Genomic DNA, 17,811 nt, shown 5'->3' with positions numbered 1-17,811 from the left:
TCCATTGTAGAGGTGCTAAGCCAGGAGAGGAGGAAAGTATCACTGTGGATTGATGAGTCAGCTCTACACTTCCCTTAGGGGAAAATAATTGTTCTACAGAGAAACAGCAAGCCACATGGAATCAAGTGGAACAATTGTCTAGGTAAGTTAATATTCAAGGCCTGGTCTTAACTGTCCTTTTGGAAAAGTTAAAATGAAAAACATTGATGAAAGCGCAGACTAACCACCGAAATGCAGAAAGTAGCCACAGACATCAAACATTTTTACCATGGGGAATCCAACACTTCAAGCAGTTTTTAGCAGCTATAAATTTTAATCGATAACAAATTTCTAATACATTGCTCGATCTCATTCAACTTCAAGTTTTGCTTTTAATCTTATTTGCCAAAGCAGAGAAGAGGCCTAGCAGAAGTATGCAAGACAAAAATACATCTTGAGCAAAGAGGGTGTTTTTAAAATTATCCATGGTATTTCTGCACCTTAGCATCACAATGAATCAGTTCAAACCTTTAAAAAAGGCCAGTGCAATCAGAACTTCCAAGAAGGGCAGTGTGCTCTGGTTACCGGTTTAATCACTAATAAGGGAATGTCTCTGCTAGACATTTGACCTTTTTGTTTTCCAGGTGGGATATGAATAGTTTGTTATCCCTTTGGATATACTTGTCCATGACACACTTGCAACTGAAAGTCAAGGCCGAGAGCTTGGCAGAACAATCCCTACAAGTTCTATACTGCATGCAAACTACTCACCCTGCTTCTATATTCAAGTAGCCCCACCACGCCAATTCCAGTTCCTTAATTCAAATGCATACACTTATTGTCAAGTCTACAGGACGTTTCATTTAATTGCCAGAAACTATAGGCAGTTTATATCAACTGTGCATCCTCACTGCCTTTCTGGGTAAAAGGAAACACAGAATGGTATGAAACTCAACATCAGAACCAACCCAAAAATAAGAATCAATGAACACCACACTGCCTTAGCTAGTCTCAAAAAAGGCACCTTAGGAAAAAATGCCTTCACCAACCACTCAGAAAATATTTAATACTCTTACAAACAAGTGTTTTGAGGTCAAAAAAACAAAAAAAACAAAAAACCCATCCCCAACTTCAACCTGAAACATCCATCTCCTGACCCATCCTGGTCATCTGTACGAAGTTTGACAGAGGTAAGAGACAAAGCTTATGCTGAAACTGTACACAATTTATTAAAGACAGCAACTGTCAAGAGAGACCACTATGCTGAATTGTGTACATCCCCTGTAAACAAAATCCAAGAGACCCATCCCAAACGGAAGGGATGTATATAGTGTAAAGTGAGGGTTTCTGCAGTGAGAAGCTGAGGATCAATTGCACCAGAGGATTCTGGAACACATGCACATTCTCCATCTAGTCTTTAGTGTAAAAGTGAGTTGAAAGGAAAGACCTGTTGTCCAAAGCCTTGCCAGATCTCAGGAACTTTCCTGCATCCCATCATCCGTTTCCAGTTCTGCTAACTGCCTCCTCAGTGCATTGACTTTTGCCTGAAGTTCCTTGTTGTACTCTATGATGTTGTTCATTTCTTCATAGGCTTCGTCCAGAAACTTGGAGGACCTGTTCCAACGGAGAAAGACACCTAAAGCCCCAAAGAGAGGGAGGAGTCAGGATGGACTAGTTTTACCAGGCGGAAACTGCTAGTTAGTGAAGATTGATACAGCGCTTTAAAAATGCAGAGTGCTAAAGACTGACATCAGAATTCTTAAGGACTTTCCTAAACAATGCTTTGAAATATAGAAAATAACCACAATGGATTCACTATTTCTCTTTTTTAAAAAGTCAGTGGTTAGAAAGATGTAGACTGATCTGACAGATCAATATTCAGTCTCCACCTCGGACTGATTCCATCCCTCTCACTTAAATTTAGCTCTGAAGTAAATCTGGGATAGAATCATAGATTCTCTAGTAAGACACACACATTCAGGAGTTTGTATTTATAGAGGACCGAATCCTGACTCTGTAGCTATGGGAATGGTCGGGTGCATGCGAAGGATAAGGGGAAAGGAGAGTGAGCATTCACCTTAGAAATATGTAAGTAAGGAACAACTTAGGTTGCAGTAACAGTCCAGAAAGGCTCAGTCTGACATAGTGCCCAAGCAATGGTTGGAGGTGGTACTATGCCACCTGGGGCAGTGGATGTTAGTAGAAGTTTGTAATAATTGATTTCAATGGGAGTTGGATCACACCCTTAGAGGTCAAAGTGTAAGCATGGAATAAGGACAGGATGAGTGGACAATCAGGAGAATTTCTGTGTTATCACAAAAACACACAATGCAAAGGAAGATTTACCTTCCCAAAGCTGCAGGCTCTGCGGCGCGACAGAAGGCCAGATGACGAGACTGTTGGCCTCAAACAGAGGATTCTTGAATTTGCTTAGTTCTTGAGGCTGATTCACCCAAGACCACAGGGACATAGTCTTCTGGGGCAACTTCAGTTTACACCTGGGACAGATCAATATTATGACTAAATTGTCTTGTCTTCAAAACTGCGTAATGTCATTTCTGTTAATTGGGTAGATCCCTGGGAACTAAAATATCTGCAAGTCTTCCACATGTTGCTAATGCTAAGGAACTGTGTTAACTCAGATTGTGAATGAAGAGAGTTCAAGGACAATGAAATGATACTGAGGGTCATACATGTAGGCCAACTCTGTAGGAACAATTTCATTTAATTCCAAACAAGAGGGTAGAGAAGAGAACTCATTTATGGGTGGGGGTAGAAATTAGCCACCTTCACTGATGACCAACATGCCTCTGTAAAATAATTTGACAACCATATTTTGAAAGAGAATGGATATTCTTTGCTGTTTGCTGCCACAAAGGAGAGGTGTGGGATGGGGGGAGGGGGAGGAGGGGAAAGGGGACACCGCAGATTCTGCATCATAGTGCAATTCTCAGTGTAAATGAAAGTGACGTTACTACTATAACTGTGTACAGGGTCCCTCTTGTGGCAGGAAGCATGGAAGAACATGTTATCTGTCAGAGGCTATTCGACAAGTGAGAGCTTTCAGAGTTTACTGTCAAATAGACACAGGGAATCAAAACCTAAACGTGTGACCCTATCCTGGGTGGGTCATATCCGCCTCCGTACCAGTACTTAGCCCTGGTCTACACTTACCTGGTGATTCGGTGGCAGTTGACAAGAGTTACGCAAGCGACACAGAGTAGCTTGCGTCACTCCTGTTGATTGCTGTGCTTCCCTTCTGCGTGGCGTCTTCACTGCACTGCGCCAACAGGAACCGCGTTCCCATCGACGCAGTGCTACACCACTCGAGGGGGTGGTTTACCAACATCGACTTCTGGATCGACTGAGCGGGTCTTCACTGACCGCTCAATTGATCCAGATAGGTCGATCTGACAGCGGCAACTTTGCCGCCGTCAGTGTAGACGTACCCTTAGTTTGATAAAGAGGTTTAGGACAGTTTGCATGCAAAAGGCTACATACATTAAAGCTATTGACTACTTCCTCTAGATTGCAGACTTAAGAGAGGGGCCAGTGGTTCGGGCACTAGCCTAGGATTTGGAGAGCTGGTTCAGCTACCTGCCCCACTACAGACTGCCTGTCAAATCACTCTGGCGCTGTGCTTCTCAGGGTTACAGCACCTAACTTTCAGGCATCTGGAAAATCATTGCGAGTGCCTGGCTCCTATACATTGAATGGGGATAGATAGGCACCTTAGACTGCAATTCAGAAAAGCCAGTATTCTGGATAATTAGTCACTGGAGCAGGGGGACTGGATCCCGGATAAGTGCTATAACCACCAGGCTAGAGTTGTTCTCCTCTCTCAAAGAATCACAGGGGGAGGAGGTGAGAAGGAGAGGGGTGCAAGAGAGGATGCACAAGCATGAGAATGATTCTACACCCTGATGATTACAGCAGTCATGGGGGAGACCCAGGATCTAGTCTCCCCGCTCCAATGACTATTTATCCAAAGCGCAACAGCTTCAAAAGAAGAGGCTTGAGTGGGCCCCACAGCAGAATACCCCATAGCCCAATGCTCACAGCACTTACCCGAGAGGTAGCACATCCTTATTCTCCCCATCAGGTAGAGTGGAGTCTTGAATCAGGGGTTTCCTGCTACTACTCAGGACAGTATCCTAACCACTGGACTAAAACCTACGAGAGAAGTCCTGTACCTCCCACTTGAGTGCCCGATCCAGTAGGCACCGTCTGAGCACATCTACCAGCTGAGACCTCGCATGTGACTTAGGTGGCTAAATGCTGGTCTTCCCTGGGTTTGTGAATGGCTCTGGGGCTTAGGCAGGATACAGGTGTTTGGACTTCCAGAGGCAGCCGTGCACATGCCCTGAGGTTGAAACAAAGGCAGCGAGGGAACTTTCAGTGCAAAAACTTAGGTGCTGAGTAAGTTTAAGGACCTAAAAGGTTCGGTGGGAGTTACATGCTTTGCAGTGAAATCTAAAACGGACTTAGGCACCTAACTCCTTTTGTGCATCCAGGCCTCAGCCTCTCAGGGCCTCAGTTCCCCATCTGTAAAATGGGGATAATTGCCCTGACCTCCCTCACAGCAGTGTCGTGAGGGTAATCTATTAAGATTGTGTGGTGTTCAGATACTGCCATAATGGGAGCCAGATAAGTACCACAGATAGAACTTTTATTTATTTTAAGGGAAGATGATTGAAATATCTTTGATTTTTTTAAATACAGTGGGATCTTTCAAACTAAGACAGCCACAGGCCACACACACTTTCCAACCAACAGGTCGTCTTTAACTGGATGTGGCCTGATTCCCAGGAATACTGAACACTTATCTTCACCAACCTTTCGCTTTCATTGTTGCCCAGAAACGTGCCAAACTGTGAGGCGTAGGCATGTTCAAAGAGCATGATGAGGAAGTGTTCATTGAATTCAAAAGAGCAAGGGAACTGACGAAGGATCTGCCACACACAGTCCAAGAAGAGGAAAAACACTGGGGACTCCCATTTCTGCTTGCTGTTGGAGTAGGCAGATTGAGCACAGCGCTGCTGAAATGGGTGACCAGCCTATAAGCAAGAAACAAAGAACAGGTTATATAAAAACAACAGGAGAGGTATCACTGGGGGAGAACCAAAAGATTTCTGCAGAACTATTTCTGTCAATGATACTGTCCCCCCACTCCATCATGTTAATAATCATGTTACAGGTGCAACGAGGCTTCAAGCTTGCAATAGCGAATTGCCAGCGATAAAGCCGCTGCGCTTGTCACAGATACCAGAGCTATGCAAGTAACGTCACATTTCGTCAGACTACAAGAATATGCATTGAAGACCATTTAGCAGATTGTGAAATTACTGATCACGCAAGAAAAAATGCCTGGCTGAGAACACAAGCTGCGATGAATTACAAAGATTTGTTAAATTTACAACTGCAGCAGTGTCTTTGACATGGAAGGGGGCTCAGAGATCTTGTGTTCCCACATTATTGGGATCGCAACACAGATCACTCTCAGAGCCAATGGGGAAGGTCAGCTAGTACATAATACTCCACTGACAGAGAGCCAATGGGAGACAGCTATACTGGTGCCCCAGGTATCAAGGCATCCAGTCACAGTGTCACTCTCTGGGACAGGGACTATGATTTATTAAGTTTATAGAGTGTACAGCACAATGGGGTCCAACATGTTCGAGGTCTTTAGGCTCTATCACAACTTGTGAGAGCCTCAGTTTAGTGACGTCCCTTTTGCGCCACACACACATTTTCCTTAGCGCTAACTAGATAGCATCTCTTACCTGTAGCCATTCCCTCTCCACAAGAGCCTCAAAGCCACGTATGGTCCTGCACCTTGGATCCAAGATGATCTGAGCCAATGAAGTTACCTGGAGCGTTGAATCAGTTCCTTCAGTCCCGTGAACTAACACTGATGCGCCTTCCCTGAGAGAAAAGTCAAGAGGGCAAGAATAGGAGCACAAATATGCAAGATACAGGTAAACCAAGGCTCTCAGTACACATCAGCCTAAGTGTCATGGGTTTAGACAACATTAGGTGGCTTGCCAGCCCTCAACCATTCCTCCATTCCCCCTCAAACTCACCCCTATCAAGGTGAGGAAAAAAATATTGATACTCTCTTCCAAGCCCCAGATCACAGAGTCACCTATGCTTCATGTCATGTAAGGATTTAACAGACTTCCTGGTTGTGCGCTTTGATAATGTGGAATCTTTGTCAGACACACAGAAGAGGTCTCGCTGGATCTATCGACTCAGGATCCACCCTATAAAATTGACAGTACCCAAGGACTGATTCCGGCTCCATTAGAAAATGGACCAGGAGGCTAAGAAGCTCAGTTAGATTCTGCTGGGAAGAACTGGCTACTTGGAAACCTCTATCAGAATCTTAAGGGGGGCCCATGTCTTCTGAGGTGTTTGTAGAGCATCCAGTGCTCCCTGATGCACCTGACTGGGGCGTTTGGGAGCTACTGCAATACGAAGTGGAACTACATACCAGATGGGGTAATACGTCAGAGGGGGCTTGGCCTACAAAGACATAAGTAATATTCTGGTTGATTGCTTAGCTCTGCATGAGAGCTCTGTGTAATGACTATCGCCCACCTCTCCGTATAGATGAATCAGAAGAACATAAAAGCAAGTGAAAAAAAATCTAAGGAAATGACAGTGAAAGTAGAGTAATACTTTACATACAGCGATGATTCAACATGCAAAACCATGCTCTGAAGTGTCCCTCACCTCTGTTTGCCAGAAGCTGGGAATGGGCAACAGGGGATGGATCACTTAATGATTTCCTGTTCTGTTCATTCCCTCTGAAGCACCTGGCATTGGCCACTGTCAGAAGACAGGATACTGGGCGAGACGGGCCATTGGTCTGACTCAATATGGCTATTCTTATGCTCTTCCCTGCAGCTCCCACTCACTTTTCAAAATAGTTAATCCCTCTGCATTCTGTTCTATTTAGGTTCTGATACCACACCCACCCAAGTGCCTCTAAATATCACCAAACTCCTTCTTCAAGTTTCCTGTGGTGTTCTTTACATATATCTCATTGCATCCCACCCATTCTGAAATATGACAAAAATGGCTCACTTGTGCAAATACCCTTTTAGCTAAAAGCAACAACAAAAAGCTAATTGTAGGTTGTATTTATTCATGTGCAGAAGCCCAAATTGAGTTATAAACTGTTTGTAAATAAGAGCAATCCATCAAGCAAGCCCAGTGCTGACACGAATTAATTGCTCTGCTGCTATTCCTACTTGTTTTGAAGTAGAAAGCAGAGGCATAAAGATGTTGCCCATGTATATGGTAATACTCTCATCTATAATTAGCATAATGTATCTAAATAAACTTGGGTGATATGAATAAATTAATCCTTATGAATATTTTTTCAGTTTGCTTTACAGTAGTTTCAGGCCAAGAGCAACTTGACTACCATATCTCCTCCAAAATAAATGCAAAGACTAATGAATGTGTCCATGCGCTCACCGTAGAATGACCAACTAGGACAATGTTGTTTTGATCTTGCATCTTTCTTGTCACAGGGAAGCAAGAGGATGTAGAGACCTATCTCCCACCATTCCTTCTATGGGCATTATACAGCTTCAATGTCTTGTCAACTCAAAAGTAACAACTAGCTTCCGAATGGGGTTGGCAGCACAGAATTTCTGGGTTGTCCCACGCCATCTCCATATAAACTCAGTCGTGTTTTATCTGAGAGGAGTTATAAACGCTCCATTGCATTCAACGTAAAGGAGAATCATTGGCCTTTCCCATAATGAAGTCAGAAGCAAGTAATTACAATGGGTTGATATTTTAAGTGCAATTCTTTGTCACTATCCAAGGCTCATAGACTTAGTGACTATATACCTATATACTATATAGACGTATGCCCAATGCTGCAAAGGAAGACAAAAAACACACCCCATAGTCTCTGCTAATCTGACTTGGGGAAAAATTCCTTCTTGACCCCAAATATGGTGATCAGTTAGACCCTGAGCATTTGGGTCAGACACTCCAGCCTGACACCTGGGAAAATTCTTTTTAGTAACTCAGAGCCCTCCCCATCTAGTGTCCCATCTCCGGCCATTGGAGATATTTGCTAATAGCAATCACAGATGGACCACATGCCATTGTAGGCAACTTCATCATACCATCCCCTCTGTAAACTTATCAAGCTCAGTCTCAAAACATATTAGGTTTTTTTATCCCCACTACTCCCCTAGAAGTCTGTTCAGAATTACACTCCTCTGATGGTTAGAGATCTTCATCTAATTTCAAGTCTAAACTTGTTGATGGCCAGTTTATATTCTTTTGTTCTTGCACTGACATTGGCCCTTGACTTAAATAACTCCTCTCCCTCCCTGGTGTTTATCCGTTTGATGTATTAACAGAGAGCAATCACGTCTCTCCTTAGCCTTTGTTTTGATAGGCTAAACAAGCCAAGCTCCTTAACTCTCCTCTCATAAGGCAGGCTCTCAATTCCTCTGATCATCCCAACAGTCTCTCTCTGCACCTATTTCAGTTTGAATTCATTCCCTGTGTATTTAATAAACTTAGCAGCATCATGTGTCAATGCAACTATTCAGTGGTTGACTGCCATTTTCTTAACTAAATGTATTTACATTTCATTCCACAGACTTGCAAGAAGCATGTTTTTCCTGTTTGAAAGAGGAGCCGTAGATCCTCTGAGATGGGAGGAAATAGTCCCTTTCCTATACAGCTGTGAACAGGCCCTGACTAGAGTACTACATTCACTTCTGCTCACCTTGATACCAAATAGACCAGAGGAAATTTTGAGAAGAGGAAAAAAACTGGCTAAGGGGGCGAACAAATTTTATGAGGAATGACGATCAACAAATATATATAGCTTGGCTACGTGACAACTTAGAGGAGTCATGAGCTTTAAAAGAAGGAGAAAAATTGCTTAGACTGCTACAAAGGAGTATGAAGTAAATTTGGCTTGAATATCTAGAAAGCTTCCTAGGAATGAGATATCGAACTGTGGAAAATACTCCAAAGGAAATGATGGAAGCCCATTGCTTTAGTCATTTAAAATTACACTGGGTACTGGACTAGCTCAAGCTTTTTAGTATAAAGAATGTGTAAATTCCTGATCTAAACAGAATCAAATTTAGCTGCCCTGTAATATGTTGTCATAATAGTAGTTCAGTTGTGTAAACTCTAACCTATATCACCAATAAAACAAGTTAAACTAGACTGGACAAAACATCAGTTGACATAGGAAGCAATCTTGACTGGATGCCCTAATGTCTATACCCAATTGTTATGGTTTCTCATTCATGCTTGTACTCATAAAACCTAGATTTGGGCTATTAGAGAGATGCTTCTCAATGGTGGTGATGAAATGGTGTCTTGCATGGAAATAAGCAAGAAAGTATACTGTAGTAAAATACTGTAGCTGCCTCAAAAAGGAATCGGAATTCCTATTATTTAATTAATTTATTTAATTTTATTTATTTAATTCCTAATATTTAACAAGCAGCACCACAGATAGTAACCAAGAACTGAGATAGGCTTTACCTGTCAATGCACTGAGCAGCCAGACAAGCTGTAGTTAGTATCTCTTTAATGTGAGTCAGCCAGTTGGAGGCTTCGAGTTTACTAAGCCAGCGGTCCATGTTGTGCGACTGATCATTGCAAGCTTCCACAAGTTTGATGAGACTTTCCTGCAGAATATTGTACCTTTGAGAAAAGCAAAGGTAGCACATAAGCAATATAACTGAAATTATTAGACCATTCTCTCACATCCATAAGCTCACCAATCAAAATATAGATTTAAGAACTAATGCATCAAGAGAAGTTAAAGCAAGCAGCAGTTCTTTAATAAATGTATATTCTCTTATTCAACGATCTGTTCTTATTGTGAATGAGTCACATTTTAGCATCATGGGAATATACTAGTGCTTAAATGAGCAATTCCACTCCTTAAAAGCACGTTCTGCTCTCAAATGTCCTGATTTAAAAAAACATCACTGTCTTCCTTAATTCACCTGCACCCTGTGTGTTTTCTGTCATATCCACTGACTTTGCTGACTAAATAAGTTTTTAATTACTTATTATTCCAGTTAACACGGCTGAATCAATACTGATCAAAAAAGCTGGATTGCAGCTTGGCACATACTGCAACATGCGTGCTAGCCAAGTTCCAATTGCAGAATCTTTATTATGAGTGCTGCACAAGACACGAAGGTCCTATCTTGACTTTCAGCTTCTAGAATGAGTTTTGCAAGGGTGGCAGTAAGAAAACAGGCCTTTTCTTGTCAATTGAAAAGATGTGATCTGGAAGTCATTGAGACACAAATATAGAATCCCAGAGTGCCATTTTTACAGACACTTTCAGACTACAACCACACGTTAAGTACAACAGAATATGCATACACAAATCATAGAAGAATCATAGAAGATTAGGGCTGGAAGAGACCTCAAGGAGGTCATCTAGTCCAACCCCCTGCTCAGAGCAGGACCAACCCCAACTAAACCATCCCAGCTGGGGCTTTGTCAGGCTGCCCCTTAAAAACCTCTAAGGATGGAGATTTCACCACCTCCCTAGGTAACCCATTCCAGTGTTTCACCTCCCTCCTAGTGAAAAAGATTTTCCTAATATCCAACCTAGATCTCCCCCACTGCAACTTGACATCATTGCTTCTAGTCCTGTAGTCTACCACCATGAGAACAGCCTAGTTCCATCCTCCCTGGAACCCTCTTTCAGGTAGTCAAAGGCTGCTATCAAAACCCCCCTCATTCTTCTCTTCTGCAGACTAAACAAGCCTAGTTCTCTCAGCCTTTCCTCATAAGTCCTGTGCTCCAGCCCCCTAATCATTTTTGTTGCCCTCCGCTGGACTCTCTCCAACTTGTCCACATCCTTTTTGTAGTGGCGGGCCCAAAACTGGACACAAGACTCCAAATGTGGCCTCACCAGTGCCGAATAAAGGGGAATAATCACGTCCCTCAATCTGCTGGCAATGCTCCTACTAATGCAGCCCAATATGCTATTGGCCTTCTTGGCAACCAGGGCACACTGCTGACTCATATACAAGTTCTTATCCACTGTAACCCCCAGGTCCTTTTCTGCAGAACTGCTGCCTAGCTCGTTGGTCCCCAGTCTGTAGCTGTGCATGGGATTCTTCCGTCCTAAGTGCAGAACTCTGCACTTGTCCTTGTTGAACCTCATCAGATTTCTTTTGGCCCAATCCTCTAATTTGTGTAAGTCACTCTGTATCCTCTCCCTGCCCTCCAGTGTATCTACCACTCTCCTGACAGCTTAGTGTCATCTGCAAACTTGCTGAGGGTGCAATCCACTCCCTCCTCTAGATCATTAATGAAGCTGTTGAACAGAACTAGCCGCAGCATCGACTCTTAGCATGAATATTAATGTTTTTTCAGAGTTTATTATATTTTATTTTTACAGGATCTTATGATTTTCATCTGCAAGCCTTAGCAAGTTGCAGTGCTCAGTGTGCTTGAGGCTGAACTAAAGGATTCTCTCTGATCCTCCTCCTGCTCTGATATCTTAAGGTACATTTAAAATTACAGATCTACTGACCAGGGCACATTTAAATGTCACATGGCCTAACACCTATTGAGAGCACCAGTGTGTGGTGCTGGGGAAGCAAAAGATGGAAGGATATGGGGAATTAGAGAACACATTACGATTTGATATAAAAGATCTGGTTCCAAGAACTTAATAACCAGAAATAGTGAAATGAACTTTAACCTTGTAATTACTGTTTAGAAAGGGGCATATAAAGTAAAATACACCAACACTCAAGCCTATCCGTAAAATCAACATGAAGTTCAACTGCTCACAAGAGCTGTAAAGACATGGCAGCTATTCATAAAGGTTCTGTTTACTCCCTTAGTCCCTTAGTCACTCCCTGGGGTTCTCCCTCCCCCCGCTAGTGGAACTACAATAATGGAGATGCATTAGTGCAGGGTCCTAAGCCAAGATTCTTAAGAGATCAGCCTTTTGCATCATGCAGGTGGCACAAAAGGACTGGACCATGGCCACAATTGCCCAGCAAGGAATTTTCCTGCTATAGGACAACTCCCTGCTAATGTAAAGCTACTGCAGCCAGTTTCTGCAGCAGCTAATACCTCTACACCACCAACAGAGGGAGCAAGCTGGGGGAGGAAAAGCACCTCCATTGTGCTCTGGTAAATGTGGTATATCTTGACTTTGGTAAGACTTTTGATACTGTCTCGCATGACCTTCTCATAAACAAACTAGGGAAATACAACCTAGATGGAGCTGCTATAAAGTGGGTGCAAAACTGGTTGGAAAACCATTCCCAGAGAGTAGCTATCAGTGGTTCATAGTCAAGTTGGAAGGGCATATCAAGTGGGGTCCCACAGGGATCAGTTCTGGGTTCGATTCTGTTCAATATCTCCATCAATGATTTAGAGAATGGCATAGAGAGTACACCTATAAAGTCTGTGGATGATACCAAGCTGGGAGGGGTTGAAAGTGCTTTGGAGGAAAGAATTAAAATTCAAAATGCTCTGGACAAACTGGAGAAATGGTCTGAAGTAAATAGGATGAAATTCAGTAAGGACAAATGCAGTGTACTCCACTTAGGAAGGAACAATCAGTTGCACACATACAAAATGGGAAATGACTGCTTACGAAAGAGTACTGCAGAAAGCGATCGGGGGGGGGGTTGGGGTGTCAGTGGATCACAAGCTAAATATGAGTCAACAGTGTCACACTACTGCAAAAAAAGCAGACAGCATTCTGGGATGTTTTACCAGGAGTGATGTAAGCAAGACACGAGAAGTAATTCTTCGGCCCTACTCTGTGTTGATTAGGCCTCGACTGGAGTAGTGCCCAGAACTGGACACAATACATTTCAGGAAAGATGCGGACAAACTGATTAAAGGTCTAGAGAACATGATCTATGTGGAAAGATGGAAAAAATCAGGTTGGTTTAGTCTGGAGAAGAGGAGACTGAGAGGGGACATGATAACAGTTTTCAAGTACATAAAAGGTTGTTACAAGGAACAGGGAGATAAATTGATCTCCTTAACCTCTGAAAATAGGACAAGAAGCAAAGGGCTTAAACTGCAGCAAGGGCAGTTTAGATTGGACATTAGGAAAAACTTCCTAACTGTCCGGGTAGTTAAGCACAGGAATAAATTACCTGGGGAGGTTGGGAATCTCTGTCACTGGAGAATTTGAAGAACAGGGATAGTCTAGCTAATGCTGAGAATCAGGGAACCATAACCAGCTCTCTGATGACTGCCCACCAACCCTGAGTAAGCTGCATGAAGCAGAGCTCAGAAACAGGAGAGAATCTGGCCCCTGGTTTTCCAATCAGGGGAAGCTGACACTTTTAACACCAGCACAGCACATGTATACTGGAGGTTAGCAGTGATGCAGCTACACTGGTTCAAGAAAACCCAGTTCTTAGAGGCAGCCTGAAAGCGGCTATGTGATTCCCTGATCGCCATGTTATTTCACCTACCTCTCAACAGATTTGTGAATTCGCCTCCACTGAGGATACTGCACTTCCTGCTCAAAGCCACCTCCTTTGGCTCTGGCCTGCTGAGCAACATTCAAAGAACGGGTATCAATGATGTAGCCACGCTTTCCTGCCCTCAAGGTGGCATTAATAAGCGCTGAATCTTCCTTACACCGTCTCCCATTAGTACCTGTGAGAGGCTGGCTGCTCCGCATCATTACCTAGGAGAAAAAATAAAGACTCAGATGTTAGAAAAGGGGAGATCTATTAAATTGTCTAGTCTGGGGCCTTGCCAATAGTGTACTGCAGGGAGCAATCCATCTGCTAGTGCTTCGGCCAGTTTAGTTCGACACATTGCTAACAAACAGGGCTTCTGATTTCCTTTAACCATCATATCACTGCAGTGAAGTTAACGGCTTATCTCAGCCTTCAAACAGCACTTCCAGCAACCTCAAGATTCAAGTCAAAATTGCCCTTCTAGTTCCTCCATGGACTTTCATCATCCAAGCTCAGACTCCCTTATCCTCTTAGCATTTACCTGCACAGTTCAGCTGCTGAAGTGGACAAAGAGCTCTCTTCTGTAGAGTCTGCTATTTGAAAAAGCCTGCACATTTCTCTCCACCTTTCTTCCCGTTTCAGCTGCAAACACTTGTTTCCCCCTAGCATGTAACTGCACCCTTCAGTTCCTTCCCATCTCTTTAATTGCCCTTAGGTCTGATCACTAGATTAAATGACTTCTAGCTTCTTAAAAAAAATTATTATTCTGCAGACCACTCTGCAGGAGAAAGATCCTCACACAGCCTCCTCAGCTTTCATGTCATGATTCCCAGACCACCATCTATGCAAACTCTGACTCCCGATTCCTGCTGAAACTTCTTTAATGGACTAACGTTTGAAGGAGGATTTTATTTTTAACCTATAACCAGCACTGTTTTAAAACATTTTAGTCAACTATGTAATACAAACGTGTTCATTAGTAATAGTTTTATTCACTGGTTCTGGAAATACCAATACACCACAGCTCCACACTTGTTTAAGGTAAGGTTTTATGGAATAAAAATTTCACAGATGATTAAGATTTCCATGACACTAGTACAAGGGACAACTGAAATCATGACGGTGATGAGCCAATAAGCATATCTAATGATGCCCACAGACTAGACCAGAGTGTAGCAATGCATGACAGAAGGCATTACCATCAGAAGTTCAAGTGCTGCAACTTGAATGCTTGAACATACATGATTTACAATATTAAGAGCAAAAATCTTGAGAAGTATCTTTCCCCCCAAGCAGGGAAGAGAACGGAAGCTTCACAATGAAAGGGAAGAGCATGAGCCACCTAACCCCCCTTCACTGGTTTGGAATTGATGATTTGTCAATGTGTAACTAGTTGATGATTTAACTCAGTCTGGGCAAAAGGAGAAATACAGGAAGTACCTACATTGGATCAGACGACCAGTGGTTCATCTAATCAATACCTTGCCCCAAACAGCGCACAGTACTAGATGCAAGGAATCACTTACTAACCTGCCTACCAGGTAAATTTCTTTGTTATCACAAGCAGTTAGTGGCTGGTTCAAAGAGGTATCAGTGCCTCGGATTTTGACAACTTAAAAGTGCCGGGGGTTGGTGAGAAAGCGAACGAATTTGCTGCTTATTAAAGATGCCATATTGACAGGCTTAGAAATCAGAGTCCTCTGCACATGCACAGAACAGGTGCAATGTAAGCAGAAGCAGTGCCAGATTCACTCACACTGTGCTGTCAACATGCTTCAATCATGCCCTTGATGGACCACTTCTCAGGGTGAAAGGATAGTGCAGTCTCTGTGGTCCATTCAATCCATTGCCAGTCGGCACAGGCAGCCAACAAGTGCCAGTAACAGTGATGTGCGAGTATGAGGTGGACATCTGTCTACTGGGAGCAAACTCATTTCCTGTCCCCTACTGAACAAATGTCAGATCACCTTACTAGTCTGGGTTGGCAGTCCCACAGCCCAACATAGAGATATCCAGGCTCCCTTGTTTTCAATACAGTACACCCTCACTATACCAAACCCCTGGGGACCCAAGCCATTTGTTCGTCATAGCCAGGGAGTTGTTACAGCAAAGAGACCACTGGGGGAGGGTGGCTGAGCGCTCATTTGGTCCTGCCTCAGAACCCGGGGCCAGAGGAGGGATCCAAGGACTGGGTTCTTTATATCTGAAAGTTCGTGGTTACGAAGGGCATTGTAGCTAGGGATGTAAAAATTAGTTTAAAAAAAATCGATTTAAACGTGCTAAAAATAGAACATTTAAATAGTTAAACGTCGGGGGGAGCTGTGCTGGGCTCTGCCCCTCACTGCCAAGCAAGAGCTGCCTTGCTGCGGCTCTTCCGCTGCAGAGCCATAGCTGGGCAGCTCTCGCTGGCGGGAAACTGAGCTGAGCCTAGCTGCAGCTCCCCACCACTCTGCACTTGCGGGGAGAACTGCGCTGGGCTCCACGCCTCTGGCTCGCAAGAGGCACGGAGATCCAGCCGCACCTCCTCTACTCCCCACACCACTGGGCCATGTGCCTCCCACGAGCCACAGCTGCTGCTACCCCCCCCCCCGCTGGGCTCTATGCCTCCCCTTCATATTTCTGTCCAACCCAAGAAAACAAAGTGCTCTTAAGTGCATAAAGCACTCAAACATGACTTACCATCCCATTCTTCTTATGGTAATAGCTGAGGACTGGGAAGCGACCACCATGGCGAAATGTTGCAACTCTCCGAAGGGCCTCATCATCAATTGATTTTGGGACGGTGACAGCTGGTGGGTAGGAGGGGCAGACGGAGAACTCCTTATTGACATAGCTCAGCCGCCATTCATTTGTCTGGAAAAGATACAAGAGAACGTTTTCTTGTTGTACTAGAAAAGGAATGCTGTAGTTTTAGAAGGAAATATTGGAAAGTCAGGAAATTCTAAATTAAAATTAAAACTACAAAAAAAAAGTTACAAAATACCATCTGAAAATATACAGACAAGGTCATTAGATTTTTGGTTTGTCACCTGTACCTCACCAAAAATCGGGAGACAATTCCTCCCCCCAAAACTATGCATCTGAACTAATAAGCACACTTTAACAAGGCAAGCCGTTGCTCACAAAAGTAGCAAACATCACATTTTGGCATGAGTTAGTGTTATTTGCCTCTCCATTGCGAGCACAGCAGTAGAATTACCTAGAAATGCAGTCATCTTTAATCCCATATAAAGGGGATTATCTCAGCCTCTAGGGAATACTGAAACACAAATAGCATCAACTACTGCCCCCATCACTACCACCAGCAATAGCAACTGTGGGAAGGTTTAGCAAGTTTCCCAATGTAGACCAAGCCAAAGGGACCTAAGGTCCATCTATGCTAGAAGACTGAACCGCTCTGAGATTCAATATAGCAGTTTAACATTTCTTGCACGGTTTGCTCCTTCAGAGCTTTGCTATGTGCCCAAGCTTATGTAAACCTGTACGCTGACTCCACACAGCACTCCCTGCAACCACAGCTGTCCCTGTGCACTGTGGGTCTCCCAACGTACCTACCCCATATTTTTGTACAGCTCCCTGAAACTGAGATTTGTGATAGAGCCTGCTAAGTATTGAGAGAAACACCAATTTCACTCTGGAGCGAGGTGTCGCTCTGCTCAGCAAGCTGTCTTGCTGTTCGGCAAGCCGTATTTTTGACAGAACTGGCCATGCAGAAACTGCCCGATATCTGGGGTCAGATACAGCAGCTGAGAATACAGGCAGCAGAGAACAAAGGCCACTAAGTGTAACCCCCTGACTAGAGTGCTGATTTACTGAAGTCTATGCTAGAACCACTGACTGCTCAGGAGTTAGGAGGGCTCAGATTGCAGCTTCATACAAGCCCAGCTCAGGTGCCTGCTGACTAAGGATCATATTTTGAAGGCCATGTTTGGGACAGGAGTAGATCCAGTACCTGGTGGATCAGGGTCATACTGGAGGCCTCGACAAGGACCAGTGGCTGCAGAACTTTCAGGTGAGCAAGACTTCTCTCTGTGGAAAGCCTGCCCCAAGGCACCCTGAGCAGAATTTGTCTACAGAAAAGGAGGGTGGAGGTTGTTCTACTCAAGCTGGTAACCCCAAGCAAGAGCTGCTCCTTGGGCATTGGGAAACCCGTTCTGGGGACTGCTGTGAACATCATGGCACTATGAAAAGTTTGGCTGGGGAGGTGCGATTAAAGTGCAAGACGCCCCTAAAAGCAATGAGGTAGCACCATAAATAGCATATATTGTGTCCACCCAACCCAGCAGAGTATCTCAATCAAAAAGGCAACTATTGCATATGGTCACAAGCTCTGCTGGACCATGGGAGGCCGCTGTGT

The 17,811-nt window shown here is 43.8% G+C and overlaps 1 protein-coding gene across 1 annotated transcript in view; it reads right to left on the bottom strand.

Annotated features, from left to right (window-relative positions):
- Positions 1–293: 293 nt before the first annotated feature.
- Positions 294–17,811, bottom strand: part of MTMR9 (myotubularin related protein 9) — a 34,091-nt gene continuing 16,573 nt past the window's right edge. The window contains exons 4-10 of the mRNA XM_067556171.1: positions 16,134–16,307; positions 13,461–13,678; positions 9,520–9,681; positions 5,763–5,904; positions 4,816–5,036; positions 2,326–2,477; positions 294–1,615 (exon numbers count right to left, since the gene is read on the bottom strand). Coding sequence (XP_067412272.1) covers positions 1,452–1,615; positions 2,326–2,477; positions 4,816–5,036; positions 5,763–5,904; positions 9,520–9,681; positions 13,461–13,678; positions 16,134–16,307 — 1,233 coding nt within the window. The 3' untranslated portion in view covers positions 294–1,451. The remainder of the gene's footprint in view (positions 1,616–2,325; positions 2,478–4,815; positions 5,037–5,762; positions 5,905–9,519; positions 9,682–13,460; positions 13,679–16,133; positions 16,308–17,811) is intronic.

This window comes from Emydura macquarii, unplaced genomic scaffold, assembly GCF_026122565.2.
Source record: "Emydura macquarii macquarii isolate MOO-44397 ecotype Brisbane River unplaced genomic scaffold, CSIRO-AGI_Emac_v2 contig_1676, whole genome shotgun sequence".
Classification (NCBI taxonomy): domain Eukaryota; kingdom Metazoa; phylum Chordata; order Testudines; family Chelidae; genus Emydura; species Emydura macquarii.
Note: the sequence above shows the minus strand (reverse complement) of the source record. Positions and strands in the feature narration are given on the sequence as shown.